The sequence below is a fragment of the Bombyx mori genome, chromosome 22, assembly GCF_030269925.1.
Source record: "Bombyx mori chromosome 22, ASM3026992v2".
NCBI lineage: Eukaryota > Metazoa > Arthropoda > Insecta > Lepidoptera > Bombycidae > Bombyx > Bombyx mori.
Genome location: NC_085128.1, coordinates 16,999,641 through 17,026,834, shown reverse-complemented (window position 1 = coordinate 17,026,834; position 27,194 = coordinate 16,999,641). Strand labels below are relative to the sequence as shown.

The 27,194-nt window shown below is 38.2% G+C and overlaps 2 protein-coding genes across 7 annotated transcripts in view; one reads left to right on the top strand and one right to left on the bottom strand.

Annotated features, from left to right (window-relative positions):
• The window catches only part of NGR-A26 (neuropeptide receptor A26), a 159,861-nt gene that overhangs the window by 115,387 nt on the left and 17,280 nt on the right, over positions 1-27,194 (top strand). For all 4 annotated transcript variants that reach the window (XM_062674801.1, NM_001134252.2, XM_038018674.2 and 1 more), the window contains 4 exon segments: positions 3,754-3,928; positions 17,254-17,389; positions 22,572-22,675; positions 26,999-27,092. In XM_062674801.1, the coding sequence (XP_062530785.1) occupies positions 3,758-3,928; positions 17,254-17,389; positions 22,572-22,675; positions 26,999-27,092 (505 nt within the window). In that variant the 5' untranslated portion in view covers positions 3,754-3,757.
• On the bottom strand, positions 8,032-12,437 carry LOC134200929 (uncharacterized protein K02A2.6-like). Of its 3 annotated transcripts, none has more exons than XR_009976044.1 (2): positions 9,140-12,437; positions 8,032-8,479 (listed from the first exon to the last, which is right to left on the bottom strand). XR_009976044.1 is itself a non-coding variant. In XM_062674843.1 (2 exons), exons 1-2 carry the CDS (start codon positions 12,330-12,332, stop codon positions 8,125-8,127), a joined length of 1,215 nt encoding a protein of 404 aa, XP_062530827.1. In that variant the 5' UTR covers positions 12,333-12,435; the 3' UTR covers positions 8,032-8,124. The 3 variants fall into 3 exon arrangements, 2 of the variants coding, with proteins under 2 accessions (XP_062530827.1, XP_062530826.1); XM_062674843.1 differs by having other exon boundaries at positions 8,032-8,546; positions 11,540-12,435; XM_062674842.1 differs by having other exon boundaries at positions 8,032-9,829; positions 11,540-11,673.

Genomic DNA, 27,194 nt, shown 5'->3' with positions numbered 1-27,194 from the left:
GATTCGATCATTCGTACCAAAGTTTGTGTGAACGCCAATAGCTGAAACTATGAATGGGCGCATCTAAAAATAATTCTATCTGATGTAACATTATCATATCCGATTCATTGCGGAATCGATTTGTAATAAATGCATTAGTTAAATTAATTCTGCTTTTCTTAAAGCAATGGTGATGGAATATCATATATTATGTAACAATTAAGTAGCACTTTCTCTTCTGTTTGTTAATTTTTTTTTATTGCCCTTGTAGGCAGACGAGTATACGGCCCACCTGATGGTGAGTGGTTACCGCCCATGGACTTCAGCAATGCCAGGGGCAGAGCCAAGCAGCTGCCTACCGCCAACCTAATTCCTTAATGATTGTCTTATTTTTCGTTTTGTAACTATTTCATCTCTTGAGGTTTGTCAATTAATAAACAGTAAGACGTAAGATTTTTTTTCTTTCAAAAAATACATTTACCATTACCATTTCCATTTTAATATTCATTCCATTTCTCTGTTTGTCGACCGATTAGCGTTTTTTTTTACGGTGTTACTTTTACTTCATCCGTTTTCAGTTCTGTTGTCTATATTTTATTATTGTTAAGATTTAAACAAAAATTGAAATTTTCAAATATAATAATAATAATAATAAAGCCTTTATTCAGACAATTACATTTTTTTTTTTTTACATATACAATAATTATTACTTTTTTTTTTTTTTTTTTCCAAATTTTCAAATACCAAAAATATAAGATATCACATTTTTATCATATTATTATCTATGTCATTGTCCGTAATTATATTATATGATTATGAGTAATCACATAATGTAATTTTAATACTACTTGTTAAAATGCTTCTTTTAGTAATAAAATTGCTTTAATTATTTTACGTTAGTAAATCTTCCAGCACATTAAAATTAAAAAAGGTTATTTAGTTGTAGGAAAATTAACACTTGTCAATTCGATACGGTTACACGAAATAAAGTATAGAACATAAGTACATTTCCATTAAGATAGTGAATGTTAATAAAGAGAGGACTGAAAGGCAGTTCAATTAGGGGTGATGCGTAAAGATGACCTTTATACAGCCTTAATTAAACCTTCGCAGTGACCCCTTGCGGACGTTACAGCGCTATTCTACCGGGAAGCCCTAACATCATAATAAATTTCCTATCTTTCATGTTTTGTTGGGCAGTACATGAAATTAGGATCCGTGAAAGAGATGTCGTTTTTTTTAGCTCGTGAGTGAGGACATTCTTTGCGATGAATGTAGCTATTTCAACTTATTCTGTAAGAACAATTTAGAGTTGAAATGGCGTTGAAATATGCTGTGAATTTTATAAATGGTTTGATGTAAATAAAATTTGTTATACTATGAATAACTAAGTTAAAGTTTCTGAAATTTATTGGAATAAATGTTTTTTTATATATAAAAATGAATTTGCGCGATGAAACCGCCGTCTGGTGTAGTGGTAAGTGACATGGTCACTACACAAGGGGGTCGCGGGTTCGAATCCCGCCAAGGGAAGATATTTGTATGATAAATATAAATGTCTTTTCCAGGGTTATGGATGTATATTAAATATGTGTATGTGTATAATAAAAAATCTTACATTTATTTCCGTTATCTGGTACCTGTAACACAAGTTCTTTACAAACTTATCACAGGACCAGTTAACGTGGCGTGATTGTTAGTAAATATTTATTTATATTTATTTATTTATTTATTTATTTATGTACGCTCATAACTTCAGAACGCCGGCAACAAATTGGATGATTCTTTTTTTGTTGTGATTGCTATTGTCAGGCAAAGGTAAAGGCGAATAGTTAAGGTACATGCCTGATTTTTTTTCTTTATTAGACGAATACTAGGACTAGCTGATTCAAAAGTATTTCCATCAATGGCTCTAATTTAATCTTTAAAAAAAAATAATTGAATTTAGAATTATTTTTTCTAAACTTTGAAGCCTATTTAAAAAATTAAGTTTTAAAATCTTTTTCATTAAAACCTTTTTTTTTAACTTTACTATTCTATCAGCTTTTTAACACTGTAAATTTCACTGAGCTACTTCTACGGTAGGTATCATACTTAGTTTAGAGTTCAAAGTAATCATTTTTTTTTAAAGATTAAATTGGAGATATGGATGGAAATATTTCTGAATCAGCTAGCTAGTTCTAGTATTCATCTAGTTAATAAAGAAAAAAAATCAGGCATGTCCCTTATCTATTCACTCCACGGTGACCAAAAAAGGGCTTTAACACAGAAAAAAAATCATTAAAAAAATGACTAGAAAACTATCAAAAATCACAGAACATACGTGGGGGCGATTCGGATACCCCTAGTGATGCTCTATCTCTGGACTTCGGCTTGACACTATTTTTTGGGACATCCTATATTATATAAATTTACATGAGATAATTTTTATGTTTAACTAGGGTACGTAACTGATTACCTTTTCTTGAATTTTATGTATGTGTTTTAAGCTCTACCATGCGGCTTATTCGTGCCGTGATTCATGCGTTTTTCTTTGAAAGCTGTGACCTTTCAGTCCACAGTACATGAATAGTTTGACATCATGTCACAAGGTGGTAGCGGTATTTAACCTTGTGACGAGACTATAGCAATGTCTGTTTAAATGGTAAAACAGAAAATGTGTAAGATTGTATTTTTTTTCATGTTAAATTATTTACATTACGCACTTCGAACAGTGTTCAATTTATTTTATTTGCGCAAAACGTCAAAATAATCATAAAAACGTAGGTAACATTAAAACGTATTGTCAAAACTTTAAAAAACAATATCAAAGTAGATCAAAAGGGCTTAAAGCTCTAAAGCCTCCCTTTTATCGCACACTTTCGCACCCTCACAGAGTTTAATTTTCTGCTCTTCATATTAAAAAGTCTTAAACTTATCCCGAAGGTTTCATTGTGACAGTTTTATGAAATTTTGTGAAGTGAATTTTGCACCTCTCTCCTTTGTTTGTCTCGAACTCATTTATTACAAGGAGCTTTAAGATTGATTAAAGCTCAAATCGACGTTCTTCAAAGTATGCAGAAGCACATTTTGAGAAATTGGTTCGATATATTTGTGTGGCTTGTATTTAGCATGATCCTTCAGGGCTCACGCGTTTACCATAAACCAATTTTCCAGACTCATTTATAGTAGAACCAATGCTGCTGATGATCTTTCCTGATCTAGAACCAATGGCTTAAATCACTTCAGCTTAGTGAATAATGGGAACCGTATTTAATTACTGTAAGATATTTACTGGTGGTAGGACGTCTTGTGAATCCGTACGGGTAGGTACCACTACCCTGCTTGTTTCTGCCGTGAAGCAGTAATGCGTTTCGGTTGAAGGGTGGGACAGCTGTTGTAACTATACTTAGAACTCATATCTCAATGTGGGTGGCGGTATTTACGTTATAGATGTCACGTCCTTCTTCAAACGAGGCTTGTGGAGAGTATTAAGCGGTAGGCAGCGGCTTGGCTCTGCCCCTGGCATTGCTGAAGACCATGGGCGACGCTAACCACTCACCATCAGGTGGGCCGTATGCTCGTCTGCCTACAAGGGCAATAAAAAAAAAATATGTCTATGGGCTCCGGTAACCACTAAACACCAGGTGGACTGTTAGCTCGTCCACCCAAGAATACAATAAAAAAAAAAGGACGTCAAACTTTTCGGTTTGCGCCAATACACGGCCCTATGCTTTATAGAATAGCTAAAAAAAATTTAATCCTCGTAACAAAACAATGTTTCTATTATTTCAGAGCCATGGACGCGGATATCATGATGGAGGGATTCGAGACCGACATGACCACGCCCAACTATGCCGTGAACCCGATCATGACGCCCATGACGGCCGCAGACCACAACCACACCTGGAAGAACATAAGCAACGCCACAACACCGGGGAGCACCATTAATGTATATTATTTTTATGATGTGAGTATTTAGAATTTTAGATCTTTGAACTATACTGAGCAGAAATGCTATCTTTGATCACGAATCAAACCGACGATATTTATCGCGATACATCAATTGGAAATAACCTGAATTCTCAGAAACCATAACGTTGATATCATTGTCTGCCTAGAGGTTGAAGTCAAAGTGGCCTGAGTGATAAGACGTCTGGTATCGAGCGATACGGCCATGTCTGTGTTCGAATCCCGCAAGCGGGTTCACATTTTTCTAATGGAATGCGTACATAACATATGTTGGTGAAGGACTTAAGGAATGATCGTGTAATATTTAAAAAAAAAAAATTGCTTAGTTGAGTGGACGAGCTCAAAGCCCACCTGCTTACAGCTCACACCCCTTATTACTGGTGGTAGGACCTCTTGTGAGTCCGCGCGAGGGAGTACCACCGCTCTGCCTATTTCTGTCGTGAAGCAGTAATGCGTTTCGGTTTGAAGGGTGGGGCAGCCGTTGTTACTATACTTGAGACCTTAGAACTTATACCTCAAGGTGGGTGGCGCATTTACGTTGTGGATGTCTATGGGCTCCAGTAACCACTTAGCACCAGGTGGGCTGTGAGCTCGTCCACCCATCTAAGCAATAAAAAAAAACCTAGTGTTAAGTGGTCACTGGAGACATCTACAAGGTAAATGCGCCGCCCACCTTGAGATATAAGTTCTAAGGTCTTAAGTATAGTTACAACAGCTGCCCCACCCTTCAAACTGAAATGCATTACTGCTTCACGGCAGAAATAGGTAGGGTAGTGGTACCTACCCGCGCGGACTCTCAAGAGGTTCCACCACCAGTAAACTATAAGCAAGATGAAAAATACAGGAAAGGATTTGCACAGAAATTAAACAGAAAGAAATAGGGAGCAGTAACTGTTTATCGCGCTCCCAAAATTTCCGACGATACATCAAAACGGGCGTAAATATGAGGTGAACTTAAAAAATCCCGTACAAACGTGGACGTCATAGCAGGGTATAGGACTCGGCTCGAAATTATGGACGCTACCAATATTATGATAATCTATTTAAATAAAAATGAATTGCTGTTCGTTAGTTTCGCTAAAACTCGAGAACGGCTAGACCGATTTGGTTAATTTTAGCCTTGAATTATTTGTGAAAGTCCAGAGAAGGTTTGAAAGTTAGATTAATACGAAAATGCTCGGAAATAAATAAAAATAAGAATTTTGTTTTTCCTTTGATGTGTACCTCGTCGGACAGATTCCTTTTGTTTGTTTTAAGTTTATTTTATACAAAAGTTGAGGTCTTTTATTTATCGATTGAGGCACTACGAAGTCTGCTGGGTCAGCTAGTTGTTTATATATTTATGAGCTTAGTGTATACGGACATATATAGTACACAAATGGATACTGCTAGGTACTGCTTCCACTTCGTAATTACACACTTCCTCAATGAGATTTTGCTTTTAAAGCAACTTACAGGAAATATCAATGTAATCAAATCAAATCAACCCAAATTTACAAATTGACCATTTTGTGAAACTAGTTGTGTCAGTCATAATCTAAGTCTGCTTGACCACAATTGGGTGGAAAATTTGGTGAGATAACTTTTCGCCAACATCCAACATAGGATTATTGCCAACATCCAACATTTTTGGTATGTTTTACTGGTGGTAGGATCTCTTGTTAGTCCGCACGGAGAGGTACCACCACCCCGCCTATTTCTGAGGTGAATCAGTAATGCGTTTTGGTTTGAAGGGTAAGGCAGTCGTTGTAACTGTACTTGAGACCTTAGAACTTATATCTCAAGGTGGGTGGCGCCTTTACTTTTTTGATGTCTATGGGGTCCAGTAACCACTTAACACCAGGTGGGCTGTGAGCTCGTGCACCCAACTAAGCATTAAAAAAAAATCATGATCTCTTGTAGAGCCTAACACTGGCTAAGTTGTGACTGTCCTTTACACTGCTTTGCCAATAAAAGGGGCTTGTTAAATTTTCTTGAAACAATTTTTCGGAGAAACAATACTAATAAACTAAAAAAGAAGACTTGAAGTCGAGCTTTTTGGAAAGTATAATATGTATCCTAAAATTATACCAAAATTCACATAGCATAGTTCAAAGTGAGAAACAAACACAGAAGAATGATTCCTTCCAGCATTGCTGTATAGCGTCCATGGCTAAAAGCATGATACCCAACCCACAACATTTTCACGTGGATTAGGCATAATAAACTCTGAAAGGTTTTATTTGTGTAACGGACATTTTTGTCTGTATCATAAGAGCATGTCAGTGTTATCGATAATTTGAAACACGGCTTTTAGCGGTAGCGTCGTCCCAACAGGATATCTAGTGATAGAGTTCACGATATGATAAATTTATCCAATATCTATAGTAATTTCGTGGTATGTTGATTGATTCGTGCGAACAGGTCACATGGAAGGGAAATCAATTGAAGGATCAACGACTTAACCTAACCCAAACGAAATTGAAATAGTTATTCACTTGACACATGTTTTTAGATTAATGGTAAAATAATAAATGAAATCATGCAAAGCGTTACAGTCTTGCACGACGCCAAGCGTGATGGGTAAGAAAACTGATTCGATTGAACTGTCTCATTCGACTCCAAAATAACTCCAAAAGCTGTTGATGGGGAAAACATAATATTTAAAACTGAATTTAAAAAAAAATTGCTAAGATGCCCATGCTAATATGCCGATGCCGTCAGGTTTCAAACAATATTAGGTCATATGAATAACATCAGTTGCATTACTAATATGCAAACTGGATTGAAAACGTTTTAACCAGCATACCCCATTGATTTGGGCTTGACACTTCAGAAGATCTTTTAATATTTCAAATTCGAATCAGTGAAGGACGGGATTTCAATAAATTTATACTTAATAATTTTCTCAAAACAATTATGTACATTTGAGTTTAAAATATTTGCTGAATTTGATCAAATCTTTAGGCATCTGCACGAAACATGATATTTAAAGTTCACGGACAGGTATCGTTTCGGATTCTTATTACAGCTAATGTATATTCGAGCAGCCGAATGGTGTTGAGCTTTCTGTGGTTATTGTTATATACTTGAAATTCAATAAAAGGAATTGATTTAAAAGGTAAGTTTTAATTACTGTCACTATGGAAAGCAATGATAATGATGAAGAGAATGGCGTCAACGACGCTGACGTCATCCTCTTAAAAACACCATTGAACCAGCCACTCCGTTATATAAAAAACAAGCTTTTTTTGGTTATTTAATATATTCTTTCGTAGGCAGAAGAGCATCGGTCCTTGTTAATGGCAAATGGTCCTCGACACCCAGTGTTAGAGTCATAGCTGAGCTAACGACCCTAACTAGGTTTTATAAATAGAAGTTCTTTAGAGATTAATCTACAATCTTTAAATAGAATGAAAGTAGGTTCAGGGTATTAAAAGCAATAACAAACTAGTCTCGCTAAGCTTTTATCCGGGCTAGCTTTTCAATTTAAAGTTATGAGATAACGTAAACTTATATACTTAACGATGAGAATACGTTCTTTGAATTTTCTTATAAATGTTGAAGGTAAATTATTTTTCTGTTTAATGTACAAAGAAAACGGCTGGATAGAGTGCATTACTCAATTTATTTTACGAGTAACACCCATATATTTTTGTATTCTTGGTTTTATTTTTTTAATGCCCTCGCCTCTTGTTAAATGTCTTTCAGAGGCCACATAGATGACAACAAAAATACGCCCCCACCTTAAGACACGAAGTGAAATTCACTATTGTAATGTATAACGACTAACCCACCCTTTAAAACCGAACGCATTTTTCGCCTACTTAATCACTGGTATCTTGAGGGGCTATTCCAGCTACTGACGGACTTATACGTGAGCTCACGGGCTCACCTTGAGAGAATTTGCTAATACTGGTCCTAGAAAGAGCAGTGCGTCGCAGAATCTACAATCGGATCGGAATCGGGATCTACTGAGAAGATCCAGAGAAAAATTCAGTGGGTTGTGTCTATAGGTTAGTTCGCATGTCGAACCCTTGACGTCAGACCGGTGACAAGAAACACAAAACTACTTAGCCTTGGTACTTAGTGTGTCCGAGGACGCGTGTAATGAAAGGCCGGTTGTTTACGCACTACTTTATTATATTGACGGCGGACGCAGCCGCCGATGCTTACATACCTAATAATTTCTCCCTCCCAAATGTCCCCCTTATCCTAAAAGAACTTCCTGAAATCAATGGGTGGCTTATTCCGGCGTGGTCGGCCGGGAGCCGGCTTATCTAGTGTCGGTGATATTGGCTGTGGCGTACTAAACTGTGGGCTATTTCTTCCACTGGAAGGTGAGCAGCTGGTGGGAGTTACGGGCTCTGCTGATTGTGGGCTTATAGTGGCAGTAATTTGATCTTGGTCAGCACTGCCCATAGTCTCCGCTTCCACAGACTGCGTCGTTCCTGCTGGCTGGCAGGTATGCGATGATGACGATGACCCTACTTCTGCTGGTGGAGCTGATCCTGTTGCTGTCACTAAAGCCCCTTTAGATCCAGCTGTTGTTGCCTCGCTCCCGCAGTCGCTGTTCCGTGGATCTGGTATATCCCATACGTTGAATGTGTGAGAGTTTTCTAAAGGTCCACTCTCCCCTTTAAACACGTATAGTTGATTTTTATGCCTTTTAATAATCTTATTTTGATCTGGAAAACTGATGTCGTACATAACTTTGCCTGTCTTTTTTATCACAACCCCTTTTGCCCAGTAACTTTTCGACTTATTAATATATTGTTTGAACCATACTTGTTCCCCCGGCTCTAAGTCTCTGGTAATTTTGCCACCATAATTCTTAGCCTGTGAGGACTGTTTGTTACTGATTAGCAAGGGTAACTCGGATTGTGAGGGCGATGTGTTTACCGTTAACAAGTCTAACCGCGAGCGGAGTGGATGACCAAAAACCAACTGAGCCGGAGACGTTCCCGTGGTACTATTTACCGAATTACGATAATCAAAAAGGAATTTCGCTAATCGTATCGGAATTTCATCAGTTCTACACCCAGACGAAAAAATAGTTTTGATACCTTTTTTAACAATTTTAACAAATGATTCCGCCTGTCCATTACTCGACGGATGGTATACTGGAGAAAATAATTGTGTTATGTCATTTAACATACAAAAATTGCTAAACTCCTGGGAAGCAAAAGCGGTTCCGTTGTCACTCACTATAGTTTTAGGTACCCCAAACCTTGACATGAATTCGCATAATTTCGCGATTACGGCTTTAGAGGAGCTATTGCTATTCATGTCATAGCATTCTATCCACTTAGAGTATGCATCTACTATTATTAAGTAAACTTTGTTATTTAATGGACCGAAAAAATCTAAATGAATTCTATGAAAAGCGGCATCAGGATAGGGCCAAGGTGCAAGGGCCGCGCGCGGTGGTGACGGGCGCAGTTGTGCGCACACCCGGCACGTCCCTGCCAGTTTCTCTAGCTCAGCGTCTATACCCGGAAACCACAATCTACTGCGAGCGTCTGCCTTCATTTTAACGATACCAAAGTGCGAGCTGTGTAGTTCTTCCAATATTCTGCCGCGTACACTTTGTGGAATAATTACTTTGTGACCACGCATGAGAATACCATTTTCTAGTGCGATATCGTTTCGACATAAGTAATAAGGCTTAAGACTCTGATTTGATAGCATCGATAACTTACGTGGCCAGCCGTTAGCTACATACTTAGCTACGCTCTTTAGTATGGGGTCGCACGCCGTCTCTCGCTGCAGATCTTGCCTCGTGACTGGCAGGCATCCCTCCACTGCGAAACTGATATGCTCGTACGCTGCTACCTCGTCCCGCACGCCTTCCTCACCTTCGGAACCCGGTTTTGCTACGGGTAGGGCCCGCGATAAGAAGTCAGCTGTGTTCGATGCGCTGTTTACATATTCTATATTATAGTTATATGCGCTTAAGAATATTGCATAACGTTGTAATCGATTAGCTGTTACTTCTGGTATACCTCTATTATTTCCGAAAATTACCGTAAGCGGCTTATGGTCCGTACGCAAAGTAAAAGGTTCCGACCTACCATAAAGGAATTGGTGGAACTTTTTCACACCAAATATTATAGCAGTCGCCTCCTTTTGGATTTGTGATTTTTTTTTTCTGCAGGCGTTAGCGAGCGAGATGCGTACGACACCGGTCTCTCGACCCCGTTCCGATCCTCCTGTGACAGGATAGCACCTAACCCGACCGGGGACGCATCTACAGTCACGATTGTTTTTGCATCAGTAATAAAATGTGCTAACACCTGTTCCGATGCTAACATTTTCTTTACGCAAGTGAAAGCCGCGTCTTGCTCATAGTTCCAATGCCATTTGACGCCTTTTTGTAATAAGAAGTGTAATGGGCTTAATATAGACGATGCGTTTGGGACAAAATTCCTATAGTAGTTTATAAGCCCTAAAAATGATTGTAGCTCGTTTAAATTTTTTGGAATAGCGGCATCTAAAATTGCTTTTACTTTGTCTGGGTTTTTTCTTATCCCGTTTTTATCTATGGTGTAGCCTAAGTATGATACTTCGTTTTGGAAAAATGCGCACTTGTCCTTACGCAGGGTCAAGCCCGCATCCTGTAGACGACACAAAACTTCTTTTAATTTCCGTTCGTGCAGAACCCTATTTTCAGCAGTGAGTACCAGGTCGTCCAAGTAACAATACACGCCCTCCATGTCCCCTACCAACGATTCCATGGCCCGTTGAAAGATAGCTGGCGCGCTCGACAAACCGAACACTAACCGAGTATAATTAAATAGGCCACGCGGGGTGTTAATGCATGTTAATTTTTGTGATTTTTTATTAATTCTAAATTGCATATACGCCATAGACAAGTCTAGCTTACTGTACTCCTCACCGTTATGAAGTTTAGTAAACAGTTCTTGAACCGATGGTAGAGGATATCTCTCCACGAGTAGTTGTTTGTTGATTGTACAAGAATAATCCGCACAAATACGAACGCTGCCGTCATTTTTTAGAACCGGGACTATTGGTGAGGCATAGTCTGAGTACTTTACTGGTTCTAAAATATCCAAGGAAACCAACCGTTCGAGTTCTGCATTAATTCTATCTTTTAATGCAAAAGGTACCGGTCGCGACTTTATAAAAACCGGTTTCGCGTTATCTTTTAATGTTAAACTGATCTCGAATTTGTTAAAGCAACCTAGTTCGTTTGAAAATAACTTTGGAAATAATTTTGTCAGTTCCATTACCGTAGTAACATCAACGTTTTTGCAATAACCAATGGTTGAAATGAGTTCTAATTTAAATTCACGCATAAAGTCGCGGCCTAGTAAGGGAGGTCCCCCATCCCGAACAACGTAGATACTCAATAACGCTAAGTGTTTCAAATACTCGACATTCATATTAAGTACCCCTATTATGTTCAAGGTACCCCCATCATACGTAAATAATTTTTTCGCTGGTGGTGACAACGGAACCCCGGAAAACCAACGCTTGTATGTCTTTTCGAATATAACAGACACAGGGGAACCACTGTCAATTTCGCATCTAAATTTACGACCTTCTAAACACACGGTCTCGTACAAAGGCTCACCATTTGGACAACTTATATTTTTCAAAAACTCACCGTCATCGCCCTCGTCATCGTCGTTACCTTGCTCCAAGTGCTTCACTTTGTTCCTGGGGCACATTCTACGGAGATGACCTTTACGATCACATATTCTGCACTTAAATTTAGAAAATCGGCACTCTGACGTTTTGTGATTTTTGTAACCACATACTAAGCATTTTTCGCCGGCTGTTCGGTCCGCGCTCCCTTTTGCTTGTTGGGCAATCTTGAAAACGCCTTCCCGACCGGATGTTTCCGGCACTACCGCTGCAGCTGCACCTTCTCGTGCGCACCGCACGCTCTCTGCCAGCTCCACAGCTTTACTCAACGTCAGCTCTCTGATTTCTTGTGCAAAAAGCCTTTCTCGCTCGGGTCCTCGCAACATTCCCATGACGAATTTATCTAGCAGAGATTCTTCTAGGTTTTTGAAAGCGCAGTGTGCGGCCAGACCTCGCAAGCGTGCGGCCCATTGCCCATGAGTTTCACCATTTTGCTGCATCGCTGCGTAAAAATTATACCGCTCTGCGAATCCGCACCGCTTTGGAATAAAGTGTTCATCTAAAATACCTAAAATGCTTTCATAGCTCTTTGTCGCAATATCGTCGGGTAACGCTAAGTTGCTTGCGAGCTGGTAGGTACTCTCTGTGAGTGCGCTGAGAAGTACTGCTCTTCTCTTGATTCCGGCTTTATCAGACTGCTCATCGATGCCGTTAGCTATGCACCATTGCTGCAATCTACTTTTATATGTCTTCCAATCTTGATTTTGATGATCAAAACTCGACAAAACACTTAAAGAAGACGTCCCGAACATTTTTTTTCCGTCACGTGTGGGTATACGTAAAGCTCGTCGCCAGTAGTGTGTCCGAGGACGCGTGTAATGACAAGGCCGGTTGTTTACGCACTACTTTATTATATTGACGGCGGACGCAGCCGCCGATGCTTACATACCTAACAGTACTGTAACGGATTTATCAGATATTTTGTCCGTGCTACTCTTGGATAATAACGACTATTGAAACTAAATTTGAAGAAATCCATCTCTAACCCATAATAACACAAGAACACATTCTCAAGGGTTTTTGGCAGTGTAATGCTAAATAATATATAATTCTTAGCATTAACGTACAGAGTGCGATCAATTCGTCAGCTTTACAACACAATGCAATATTATCTATTCTGTAATCTGTCGGTTAGGTACTGATATATTGAACCAGGAATAGCTTCATTCTGAACCACATTTACAATAATGCAAAAAGTTCAAAATTAATTTCAATTAAATTGTAGGAACTACGTACTATGAAACGAATAATAATTTGAAATTATAAACAATTAAATATTGAAAAGATTTTAATGAAGTATTAGTGATGTTACAATTTTGTCTCGCGGATGAGTAGTTGGATTAAAATTTGAAAAAGGTTTATACTCAAAACAAGCTGTGTTATATTGAATTATAATAAATTTAATACACAAATAATTAAGATTGTAGCAAGCCCAATTAATACGATTTTAGGAGAAGGTCTAGGAAGAGACTGTGAAAATGTAATTGGGGTAAGGATACACATGTAGTGAATGACAAGGGAAGATCCTTTCGCTGAGCGGATGTTATTGATCAGTAGTAGACTGACGGTCCTAATGTTGTTGTTTGGAGCTTGTTTACCTGTAAAATTATCTTGAAGAGTCGTTAGCGCGCTCCAGGATTTGGCTGGATTTCTTCTATTTCATTACAGCTATCGCAACAGATTCTACCATGACAAGTTAAGAGAAAGTATTAGCTGTAACTATTAAGGTGCTAATGGTCTCATATGCAGATAAATGTACACTATTATCAGTATACATTCATTTGATCTTGACATCTTCTTTGGTTTAGTCATTCCACAAATCCTAATGGTGGTACTTGACAAAGATGCCTTCTTCCTATTCGATCTTCTAAACAGTTTGACTTCAAGTCCTTACTTCAATATCACGATAATTTAACACTTTGATATCACGGTAATTTAACACCATTCGTTGAGGTGTTTTTTCGTAAATAATCTGAAGAAATAACTCAATAATAATGGGCGACTTACAGAAATAGTGCCTACTCATTTTTCGAGATATGCCAAATGGTATGTGTAAACCTTGGACTAAAATTATTGGCGGTCGCAGGGTATTTGTCGCCACCTGCTAAGCTAAGCAATGTTTCTAGTCTGGCATTTAACGCGTTAAATGTCCTTATGTGATATAAAGGGTATGTCGGAAACGGTCATTAGTTTGGTAGCTAAACGAAACGCAGCACGATTCCCGAGAGATAGCAGCACGATTGCGGTATCGTCGGAACTCGGCTAACTTCGTGCTACGACAGAGCCTAGCCGATGGAGGCGCGTAGACGCCATCACACTTACTAACCAGCCTTCTTGAAGACTGGTGCCTCCGTCGTAAGAACAGTCATTCGTTTTCGTTTGCTAACGTCAAGAGAAGATTTCTAAATTGTTCTAAGACAACAAACGTGATTTGTGTACTCAATATTTCTCTTAGCTCGATCACCCTATTCGCCCCTACCATGTCTGACAATGGTGTTAATAATTGTGGCTTCTCCAACAAATATTACAAAACTAATAATCATAATGTAGTCTTAGTTCAACTATCTTAGTCCACCATGTGAAACGGTATCCTGTCTCTTAAGCACCTCTCAGACAATCTACGCTGTTTAGCTTCGATGTGTTAAGAAAGCGGATATTGCCCTACAAATTGGTAATTTTCGAAATGTCACAGCCAAACCCGCCTTCTCGTTAGGAACTGTACCCAAACTCGCCGGTAATTTCGAGCCCCTGATGTATCCGGTACAGATGATGACAGGAAAATTCCGAATCATTTCTAGCTTTTCTTAGAAAATTACAAGTATCTAAAGATCCTGGTAGGCATTGTAATTTTTTATTGCATGCTTGAATAGTATTAAATGGTTACTGCAAGCTTATTTGACTTGATATATTTATATCGTAACGCGAATGCCACCATCGGTCTGGAAGCAGTCGGTTAAAACCACAATTGTATCGTAAAATGATTGTTTTACTCTACGAATGCGTATGTATTACCGCCCCTCGGCAGAATTGGGCAGGATGGAGGTACCTACCGTGTGGACTTACTAATAAGCCTTGGCTGCTGGTATGATATTCAGAAACCGCTGCCCAATGCCTATTTTCCATATTTGATATAATGCTCAGACGGCTGAACGAGCTACCGGCTCACCCGATATTAAGTGGTTAACTGGCGTAACATCATGATAATGGCGTAAACTACGTTAAAATCGGGGTTTGTGACTCAATTGTTTAGTAATTGCGTATATTAATTATATGTTTTTAGGGTTTTTATTTTACACGATGCTCTTCCTTCGTTTTGGAAGACATTCGGGAGCGTGTATCAATAGAAAAATTGGTGCCTGCGTGTGAGATATGAACAGCGACAAAGTCGTATCGCTCCTTCGTACAAGTAGGTACACGAGGTCTGCCTACTGAGTTTCTCGCCAGATCTTCTCAGTGGATCGCGATTCCGATCCGGTGGTAGATTCTGCGCAGCACTGCTCTTGCTAGGGCCAGTGTTAGAAAATTCTCTCAAGTTGAGCCCGTGAGCTCACCTACCCATCCGGGCGTAGCTGGAATAGGTTCTTAGGCTACCAGCGCATAAGCAGGGGAATAAAATCCCTTATCCTTTAGGCAACGCCTGCTTCGCTGAACACATTTCGCGTTATATCTACGATTCTTAGAAAAACTTATTATTTGCCCATCATCACTTCGACGATATCGTCTGAGTGCCACTAATCGCCAGTGGTTAATCACCAGTGTAATAAGTGAACAATCAAATGAATACTTACGAATCTCACGATTATTATTTACGTAAAAATAAGGCATGTATAATGAAGAACATTTTCATTGTACACAAACGGTTTCAACGCCATATATTAATTAAAAGGGTATAGTAATTAGTTGTTCTCAGACACACACGAAGTACATAAGTCACAGAAAGCGAGCTGCGTGGTTAACGATCGAATAAATAGGGAGTAACATTACTCTCTAATTACCTCTCAATATATTCGAGACTATTATATCCCTATTTATATTTCATTCACAGAACTTTCCTAAGCTCTTTAGATGTTTTCATAAAAAAAAAGGTTATAACTTGAATAGTGTTCGTCGTATTGTATTTCGAGTTCCAGACTTACAGTGTTTTAAATCATAATGACTTACTTTTCACTGGTGGTAGGATCTCTTGTGAGTCCGCACGGGTAGGTACCACCACCCCGCCTATTTCTGCCATGAAGCAGTAATGCGTTTCGGTTTGAAGGGTGGGGTAGCCGTTGTAACTATACTGAGACCTTAGAACTTATATCTCAAGGTGGGTGGCGCATTTACATTGTAGATGTCTATGGGCTCCAGTAACCACTAAACACCAGGTGGGCTGTGAGCTCGTGCACCCACCTAAGCAATAAAAAAAAAGAAGAAAAAGGTGACTTAAGTAACTATTATCCGCAGTTATGATCTATGATGATAGATCCAGCTGTGTCGAGCTATTGCTTGTTATCACCTTTAATTCCTTGATAGTTCCCTTACTTCCGTTTTAGTATTTTATGTACCTAATCGTACCTAATTTACCAACATGACTCTTCTTCTCATTTACATTCTGCTATACCAATAATGCCACCCATGATCGAGCGTATTGGAAGTACGTCGCATGTGGTCGCGATCCTCAATAGTGAGGGAACGATATAGAAGAAGATACCAATAATATGCTAAAAACGGTTAAATCTGTTCTTTCAAGCTCCGCACGTGGATAAAGGTATAAATACGACCTTCTAGAAAATTCTAATACGGTTTAAATGTGCATGAAGCGAATTTAAACATAGACATATTCAAAATTGTTATCTACATCTGTATTGGAATATCTTGAAATTTATCAGAAATACCGAGTATTTTATTAGATTTTTTTACTCTCACACGGAAACTATATTGAGATTCTAAAAATGAATATTGTATTTCTTGTACCATATTTAATAAAACAAGACACCATTTTTTTCCCTACCTGTGCTGATAGCCTTGAGAGGCTATTTCAGCTTCACCCTAACGTGTGTAGGTGAGCTCGCGGGGCTCAAACCGGAGTGTTGCTAAAACTGACCCTAGCAAGAGCAGTGCTTCGCAGAATCTACCACCGGATCGGAAACACGACCCATTGAGAAGATCCGGCGAGAAACTCAGTGGGCCAAGAGACCACGTTAACTCTTCAGAACGCCGTTATAGTTTAATTATTGAAATTGCAGAAATCAATTTGAAAAGGCTTTTTGCTAACCTTAGTGCTCAGGGCGAGTTTTTTAACGTTCTCGATAGCGTAAAAGTTAACTGAAATTTGTATGCAGTTGGCGCCTCTAGTGGCAAATGTAGGCAAACTTTCCAACTCCATACAAATTTGAGTTGACTTTAACGCTATCGAGACCGTTAAAAAACTCGCACTTATTACACTTTTTTTTTTTGGTCAGGAGGAATTCGCCGGACTCCCATCCTCCACTGGGAATGGCGGGTGGGTTAAGTCCGAGTCAAACCGACTAAAACCTTCTGTCGCTCGACAACCCAAGTCCGAGCCTCGCATGAGACAAAACTCATGAAAAGGCAAAGGGGGGAGAGTGAAGCGTTTAGTGCGCAGCACATATCTCCCATCACCCACTAATTACACATAATGACTAATCTAATTATTTCTCATTGTTCTAGGCTGCACAGTTTACGGTAATGTGGATACTGTTCGTCTCCATAGTGGTGCTAAATTCATCAGTTATTGCGGCTCTGCTATGCACCAACGCCAGAAAGAGCAGAATGAACTTCTTCATTATGCAGCTTGCTATTGCTGGTGAGTGCTTAGTATTTGGATAATATTCAAAAGGATAATGATCATATCGAGAGGTTTGGTTTAAGCGGCAGTTCGCTTAATACGCGATATTTGTAATTAAAGGTCCGTTTTATTTGTTATTTAGTATCAACAATTCGATGTTTTTAATCGAACTTCAATAAAGTTTATCCCATTCAGATAGCTGAAAAAGTTTATAATTTTTAATTTTAAAGTTGCAAATTTGTCCCTTAAAATAATTAACCTTTCACCTCTCGAATTATCATTAATATTGTAAATTAAGTGACATAAATGCATACGATAGTGTTTTTACTCAAAAAAAGTTTATTGAGTAAATATAATAAATATTTATAATCCGACTGTGAATAGTCGAATAAACTATGATCGAGGAGACAGAAGGCGACATCAAGACGGGCCTTGCTCTTGGTGTGATGAAAATCGTAAAGCTAATATAATAATCCAAAGCTAAATAATCCAAAATGCCAAAATATGATTTCCTGATATTGTTACCATACCAAATACCAGATTTAGGTAAAACTCCCCGATGAAATCAGCCATTATGGGTATATATTTACAAGGCATGGACTTGACATTTGTCAGCATAAGCTAAGCTAACATTGTATGATATATCTTATATTTATTATGCTATATCATATTTTAACATATTTTTTTTACATATTTTAATTAGCTTGACCTGTATCGATCTGTCTCAAGTACCGGAATCTCTCAACGTAATTTTCACGAATATCAAGACATCTGAGAAAATTCAAAATATTCAATTACTTGGGCCCAACAATCTGATTAGAATTGCCAGGCTTAAAAATATGTATTTGAATCTTTAATTCAGCTTCCTATTCAGGGCTGCTTTTCATTTTTAAACTTTACTCTCACATTAGAGTATAAAAAGTTTAGTCGATTTGAATAATAAAAAAAGCTCTATAGTTTAGATACATTCCTTTTTAAATATTCGTATCTGCTTCTCCACCAATACATAAATAGTCTTCCACGTTATTCGCTACATCTTTCATATCGTTCGCAGCTTTGACGGAAGTGCTTTACTAAAACGAAAAGTGGCTTACATCAAAAGCTATTCATTAGCCTTGTTATTAAGTTTGTACGCTCAAAGTAATTCCAACCTTTCAAGGATACGATCCTGGGGAATGAGTTATAGGAAACAAAAGAGAGACGATGCTTGTTGTTAATCTGCTAAATCATTCTTGTTAGATTAAAATTTTTCTTCCCAATTAATAGAAGGCTAATTTAGATATCCAATATTGCTAATCATAACGGAGATCGGAGTTCCTGAATCGGACACGACTGATACATATTTCATTCATTTAATCCATATTCGCCATTTTGGGTGTAGAGTAGTGTACAGATTAAGACTGTATTTAGATTTAAAAAATGAAGAACATCTATACATTAATACGTGAAGCAAAAACTTTGTATCCTTTTTACGAAAATTGCGCGGACGGAAGAGTATGAAAGTTTCCACACTTATTAGAGAATATAGAGAAGAAGTGCACAATGCTAATATTTTTTAAAAATAATGCATAAAAGATACATTAAATTAATAAAGAAAACATTACACACACTACATACCATGTATTTGACGAACACACGCATGCATACTATTTATTGTCAAACTTTTGTTCTTGACGTCTGTGGTCAAATTGAGAATAGATCAAATATTGATTGTCTTAATAATATTTTTTTATAGAGTAGCCTTGGCGAAATTTGTTATTATAGAAGTATAAAATACTAGCGACCCGCCCTCGCTTCGCTTCGGAAACATTAAAACACACATGAAACCAAAAAAATAAAATAAAAAAAAATAAAAAAAAGTAGCCTATGTTCATCAGGGACAATGTCGGCTTCTAATGGAAAAAGAATTTTTCAAATCGGTCCAGTAGTTTCGGAGCCTATTCGAAACAAACAAACAAACAAATCTTTCCTCTTTATAATATTATTAGTATAGTATAGACAATCATAATAGTGTGCAAACATACAATTCCAATTAATTACAGTCGAATTTCGACTACTGCGGGACCTCTAGTTTATCATAAAAATAAGGTACTACGTTTAATTTATAAACGGTGACACACGCATAGATATCCTTGAAGTTATATTAGCCAATAGAAGCGGTCCCCGACAAATCCGTCCGGTGCGAAACTTTCAAACGTCAGACCGCTTTAATCACAAATAACTTACCTCCAAATTAAATCAAAGTTTGTTTCTGTTTTTGTTCGGGCAAGGGCTTAACCCATTTCGTAATGAACCGTGGATAATTATGAAATTGTGAATGACTAAAGTGTTGTTCATAGATAATTTATAAGTAGAACTATTATTTAGTTTTCGCTGTGATAATATCGGATACTTAGGTATTTTAGGTTAGTTTTTACTTTTCGTTTTATTTGTAGGCAGGCGAGCATACGGCCCATCTGATGGTGAGTGATTACAGTCACCCATGGACTTCAGCAATGCCAGGAGCAGAGCCAAGCCGATGCCTAAGAAAATTTTGAAATAGACGCGTTAGCTTACCCTTACATTATATTTCAATCCAAGTAATCAAATTGATTAATGGTCATTCAAACTATATATCTTCCAATAAAAATTGATACAACGCTACAAATATATTGCTTGTCTGATATCTCTCTCCATCAATACAAATCGCTTCTCCATCCAATTCCCATTCAATTAAACCAATCTCGACATAGACTGAATGCCTTCGTTTAACAAAAAGCGACGGCTTAAACAAATATCCTTGTGATTTACGATGATACATCGGACACAGAAAAACATTTATATCTTTTGGCAAAAGCTTTGTCGTTCCCAAAGCTCACCAATATAACACGTGGTTTTTCGTAAAAGATCCAATAAGGGTATGTTTCATGAGTTTTGAAGATATCCTGTACGTACTTTTACTGGTGGTAGGACCTCTTGTGAGTCCGCGCAGGTAGGCACCACCGCTCTGCCTATTTCTGCCGTGAAGCAGTAATGCGTTTCGGTTTAAAGGGTAGGGCAGTCGTTGTAACTATACTGAGACGTTAGAACTTATATCTCAAGGTGGGTGGCGCATTTACGTCGAAGATGTCTATGGGCTCCAGCAACCATTTAATACCAGGTGGGCTGTGAGCTCGTCTACCCATAAAAAAAGGCAATAAAAAAAAACGTAATGCGAAGGGATACTTTATATGAGCAGTCGAGTAAATCTGATATTATGTAATTATCAGAGCTCATGGAGATCAAAGTGTAAAGTCGTTATCCATTTATGATAAAGAGCAGCCCACCTGCTGTTGAACTTTGAGTCCAATATCTGCTGTAACCATTCAAAATGAGGCCAAAGTTTCAAATGTCTTGTAAAACAGTTATCCAGCCTTTCAACCACCAGCCAACTGAAATGTCTACTAATTTGGGCTCACGCTCTACCACCAGTTGATGATTGGTATTATCATCCTATCATCTGCATCTCAAAATTGATTTAAAGCATGATAGTAAAAGTACAAAACTAAATTTACTGTCAGGCAGAATAAAAACAACAAGAAAACGCTCACTCGTGTGGGCGGGCCCGTCCACTTTCCCATTTGATATCCGTTTTCTCTTCGTTTGAACTGAAATCTTGTTTGAATTGCGTCGAGTTCCTGTTTTTAATTAAAACTTTCACACTAATATTCCGCTATGGTTTTATTAGTTCGGGTGCACACATTCAGACGGGCTCACGGCCGGCTCGCTGTAATGCGGTAACGTGAGGACAGATTTTTTTACTGCATCGTTTGTTGATTTTTCCAAAACCACACTCGATCTTTTCTTCTTCAGATTATTCATTGCTAGAGGTTTAGTTTTCCTAGATCTGGTCTTCCTTGATATATATATATATTAATACGTGAAGCGAAAACTTTGTATCCCTTTTTACGAAAATTGCGCGGACGGAGGAGTATGAAATTTTCCACACTTATAGAGAATATAGAGAAGAAGTGCACAACGCTAATATTTTTTTAAAATAATGCATAAAAGATACATTTAATCAATAAAGAAAACGTTACACACACTACCATGTATTTGACACACACGCATGCATACTATTTAATTATTGTCAAACTTTTGTTCTTGACGTTTGTGGTCAAATTGAGAATAAAGTATATATTGTTTGTCTTTATTAATATTTTTCAATAGTGTAATCTTGGCGTTGAAAATACAATCATAATAGTGTACAAACTTACAACTCCAATGAACTATAGTCGAATTTCGACTACTGCGAGACCTCTATAGCTATTATTTGGCGATTTCCGTCATACACAACATAATTCATTGTCTCACTTTTAAATCATATCTGATATGTTAAATCCTAAAAGCCTTACGCGCGCGTCACTCAACATGTTTTCACAGATGAAAAGCGCCGATCAACGCATAGGATTTTTGATATTGAAAACATTATCCGTATAAAAAAATATATTGGAACAATCCGAATTATAAAAACTGCTACCGAACTAATGTTCATCCTCTAAAACGTTTGATGTGTTGTTAGTAAACACGGCTACACGAAAAAATGGATAGTAATTCGAGAAAAAAAAAAAAGAATCCGTTTCTAAAACTTCCTTATGACTGCGAATGTGGTTTAAGCGCTTATGTGTATTTTCGGACGCGTTTTATTGAGTGAAAACGAGCCTATGACCTTCATAGGCGATTTGAAACTTGTGTTCTTTCTGTACTTTTCAACAAATTCGTTTTCAATAAACATTCAAATTAATAGTAACATAAATTTGAATCAACAAATTGCCGAAAACCGCTTACAATTGGTTCAGAGATTGTAGAGATTGGATGGCACTAATGCAGTGGCAAATAGACTAAAGTTTTAGAGTTTATGAGTGAATCGTGGTGATTTTTTATTCTGTCTCTCACAAACATCATTGTTGAAGCCTTTTGCCTCCTTCTGTAATTACTTTTTGGTGGGTAATAAATACATCATTAAATAGTTTCCACCACAGGGACTCCGCCACTCGCTCAAGATGGGACTTTGTCCAGGTTGCTCACCCACCTAGTGGAAGGCCTACCCACACTACTTTGTACTATATACTCTACGTAGAGTGCTCCGAGGAGATGTTTTAAATAATCCATATATCTGTTTCTGAGTAAAAAAAAATCCCCAGAAATATTTGATTACTCACATAGCTATTTTTTTTCACAGATTTATTCGTGGGTTTGACCTACGTGTTCCCTGATATATTACAGAAGATCATCATTGCTTGGTACGCGGGCGAGTTTATGTGCAAAACCGTCAAATTCCTGCAGGTAAATCATAAGTTTCATGTTTTATAGCTAATGAAAAATATTGAGGTGACTATTTATTTACTCTGAGTTAGTCCGGCCACGCACCAGGGAAATCGAACAACAATGAATTGCGATCTTCAAATACCAGTATTATTTAAGCAATTTGAAAAGTTCGCAGTGCGATTATGCTGAAATTCAAATACTCTGTTAGGTTTTTATCATCTATACATCTATACATATAAATAAAATTAGTGTCTGTTTGTAATATTGAAATAACCGCTTGTTACTACATGCATATGAATACATATACGGTACATACACCAAATTAACATTTTTTACAATTTTTGTCTGTCTGTTTGTCTGTTTGTTCCAGTCGGAACAAATCTCTGGGTACGACCGATTTCGATGAGACTTTCACTAATAGGTAGCTGATGATATAAGGAGTAACTTAGGCTACTTTTTTTAGACTAGGTTCGCCCCGCGGCGACACCCGCAGTTATTGTCGTACCGCGTTCAACATGGCGGTACTCGCCTATCAATAATAAAATTTAATGTTTCCGAAGCGAAGCGAGGGCGGTTCGTTAGTATTTAAATACATCCATTAACGTGTTTAGGAAATTACTATTATGATCAACAAACAATGCGGTATAATAAAAATGTTACCCACAAAAAATGTGGGGAAGTTACTGGTGGAAGACCATATTGCTATTCTGTTCCAGTAGGTACCGAGCTCTTTATTTATTACGCCACGAGGTACCTCAAGCTGAGAGCTTATCTTAGACCACCTGCTATTAGTAGTAGCTGAGGTAGTATTATCATCTATTTTCATATTTAATTCCTATCTTAATTACTGGTAGGCTGTTTTACAAGCCCGCCAGGACTGGTACTACGAACCTGTGTGTTATTTCGTTTGCTTTCGCTTAGGCGTTCTAGATTAAAGGGTAAGACTGATTTGTATCAACTGGCAATTCAACCATATGGATCAGGGTAGGCTTTAGTGACCTTAAATGCAATGGACAAAACTATTTCCTTTTCCGTACTTATTTGGCTGGTTTGGCTGCACGCGGACGATTAGGTGAGTTCATGGACTTACAGACTTACGGACAGCGTTAGGCACCGTCTTGGCTTTGACCCTGGCATTGCTGAAGTCTATGGGCGACGGTAATAACTCACTATCAGGTGGGCCGTATGCTCGTCTGCCTACAAGGGCATTAAAAAAAAACCTGAAAGAATTGGCATTAATACTAGTCCTAGCTAGGGCAATGCTTCGTAGAATATATTTATTATCATCGGAACGGAATCGCGTTCGTATATATTATATTATTAACGGCCGTCTGGTGTAGTGGTAAGTGACATGGTCACTACACAAGGAGGTCGCGGGTTCGAATCCCGCCAAGGGAAGATATTTGTATGATAAATATTAAAAAAAATGTCTTTTCCAGGGTTAAGGATGTATATTAAATATATGTATGTGTATAATAAAAATATTACATTTATTTCCGTTATCTGGTACCTGTAACACGAGTTCTTTACGAACTTACCACGGGACCAGTTATCGTTGCGTGATTGTTAGTAAATATTTATTTATTATTATTTATTTATTTATTATTATATCATCAGCACCCGCTAAAACAGAGAAATGAAATTCATCAACACGACATAAAATTCGAGACAGTCTCAAAAAAGAATGAATTTTATTGAATATTCAACTTTAGCATACATTTTATTGCAAACGTTACGTTAACAGGAGTTTGGCTTAACAAAACGTACATATGTACTATAGACGCGGCCAAAACAAACAGTGTTTTACATATTCGAAAACATATTTTTAAAGAATTTCACGTTATTTTTAACGTGTTTTCGACGTATGATTTATGTGGATTCGTGGCGGATTGTTAGAGCGGCTTTGAGGGGGAAAATAGGATTATAGTTGCTTGATAATAGATGTGCGAAGGTCGATTTAAATGCAGAATGTTTTTGAAGTTATACTTCTTTAGGCGCGTTATGAAAAATTGATGAGAGTGAAATTTTACGATGCGCGCGCACCGTGACAGAAAATTAACAGAAATGAAGTTGCCCACTAAATCGTTCATTACAATACGACCGACGTAACTTGGCGAGTCTGAATATAGCAGGTGAACTTTTGCGCATGTACACTCGTAAAAAAAAGTGTTATTAGCATTAATTTGTGTAACGTTAAATATTTATTGGAGTTTACTCCTTAAGAATCGATTTACATATATAGGCCCGGGGTATGAAAATTATGGGGACCAAAATCGTACTAGAGAGTATAGCATGTCACACGAAATGCGTTATGCGCCTGATTGGCTCCTGATTGCGTGATGCGTGCGCGCGCCAATCAGGAGCCAACGCGCGGCCGCGTTATCGCAGGTGACGCCGGGCTGCTGCGCCGGCAGTCCGCCACAAAGCCTCGTACTGATCGCGCGTTTCTCTCATTATTGTATTTTCATATATTTGTTAGTCGTTTGTTTTGTGTCTCGTTAATTTGTTAATAATCTGTAGTGTATCGTGTTGTCGTAATATAGAACTATTTCTCGTATTGTTTCGTTTAATTTACCGACATCGTTTTGCTTGTGGCCGGACGCCGTTCGGGTTCGATTCCTGAACGTATCAACTGTTAGTGGGTTGATACCCGAATATAACCCGCTACAAATCATTTATTAATAAAGCTTATTAAATATAAACAATTCCTTCTATCAGTGAATGGACAACTTATATATTAATTGTAAAAGTGAATTATATAGACTTACTTAATTACCGCATCCACGTGTTCCGCAACTCCCGGATCATTCTCACTAGAATACGTAACTTCCATATTTTACTGTATTCAACTGACACAAATTTATATTTATATTTATATCCAGTAAACTCCAGTCGTGCGTCGGAGCGGACACACACACTTTTTTTATTAATTATTTAATATTTAAAAAAAAGAAATAAATTTAATAAAAATAAAGTATAACTTCTTACGCGCGTACATAAGTACACGCACCCTTTTTTTTCTCGTAATAATGGTACCGAGTAAAGGTTTCTAATCTAAAAAAAAGAATGTTTTGTTAACTGATTCACAATTATTGTTTTTGCGTGCTCTTGTGTGCTTGCTGGCCAAACATTTAGATAGTAAATAATAATAACTGGGAACAAATTACACATGGTCATCCCCATCCCCCCCAATTTAGGATTCCCTGTGTTATGGGTACCAGAGCCTGACATACATACTTATATATACGATTAAATTTATTTTTACTGCTGGTAGGACCTCTTGTGGGTCCGCACGGGTAGGTGCCACCGCCCTGCCTATTTCTACCGTGAAGCAGTGGTGCGTTTCAGTTTGAAGAGTGGGGCAGCCGTTGTAACTATAATGAGACCTTAGAACTTATGTCTCAAGGTGAAGGTTGGTTGGTTGGAAGGAAGGTTGAAGATGTCTATGGGCTCCAGTAACCACTTAAAACCAGGTGGGCTGTGAGCTCGTCCACCCATCTAAGCAAGAAAAAAAAGCATATAGAAAATAATCATCTAGATTATAAGAACAAACAATATCTGTTCATCACACGAATGTTTGCCTGATGTGGGAATCGAACCCATAACTTCCGCACCCCAGATTCAGTCAAAGATTTCGATTTAGATGTGACCATCCTTCCTATTTGTGCCGCGATACTGTAATACGAGGGCCATAGATATCGTGACGTGAATACCAATGTTCACCTTTAGAAATGAAGTCGAAGTCTAAATGGTACTTTTAATGTCTGTCCTACCCTTCGAAGTGGACCGTCTACTTTAGGGGCAGAAATGGACAAATTGTTGGTACCTATTTTTGCGCGATACTTAACGTCCTATCCTAGGAGCGTTTTATTGCAGGGCGTTTTTGATTACACGATGTTATTCGAAAGTGGAAGTCAATCGTGAACATTTGTTAAGTATGTATTTTATTAGAAAAAAATGAACCTGCCAGCGGGATTCGAACACCGGTGCATCGCTCGATACGAATGCACCGGACGTCTTATCCTTTAGGCCACGATGACTTCAACCTCCTATTCTTCTTCTTCTTCTCCATCGCTCTCTCATTGCTGAGGATCGTGACTCCGTTTCAGTTTGTCGACTGCCAGTCTCCATCGGTTCCGGTCAGTTGCCTGGTGTAGTGCAGCGCTAAGTGGTCGGAGATCTGGTCGGACCAACGTTTGGGGCTCCGGCCTCTAGGACGCTTCTATTTTTCCAGTGACCATCAGACGTTCCAAGTTGTCTAAACCTCTGCGGGCAACGTGTCCACAGTGGCGCAACCTCCTATTAAATTGAATGTAATTAAACGATTACCATTCATTTCAGGCCGTTGTGATGTACGCGTCGACGTACGTGCTGGTCGCGTTGAGTATCGACCGTTGCGACGCCATCACAAACCCCATGAACTTCTCCGGGAGCTGTGAGTATTATTTTAAGAATATAATGAGTATGAATATACTTCTGTCAGCATCAAAGCATCGTGCTTATTTGTTTTTATTGCTTAGAAGGGTGGATGAGCCCA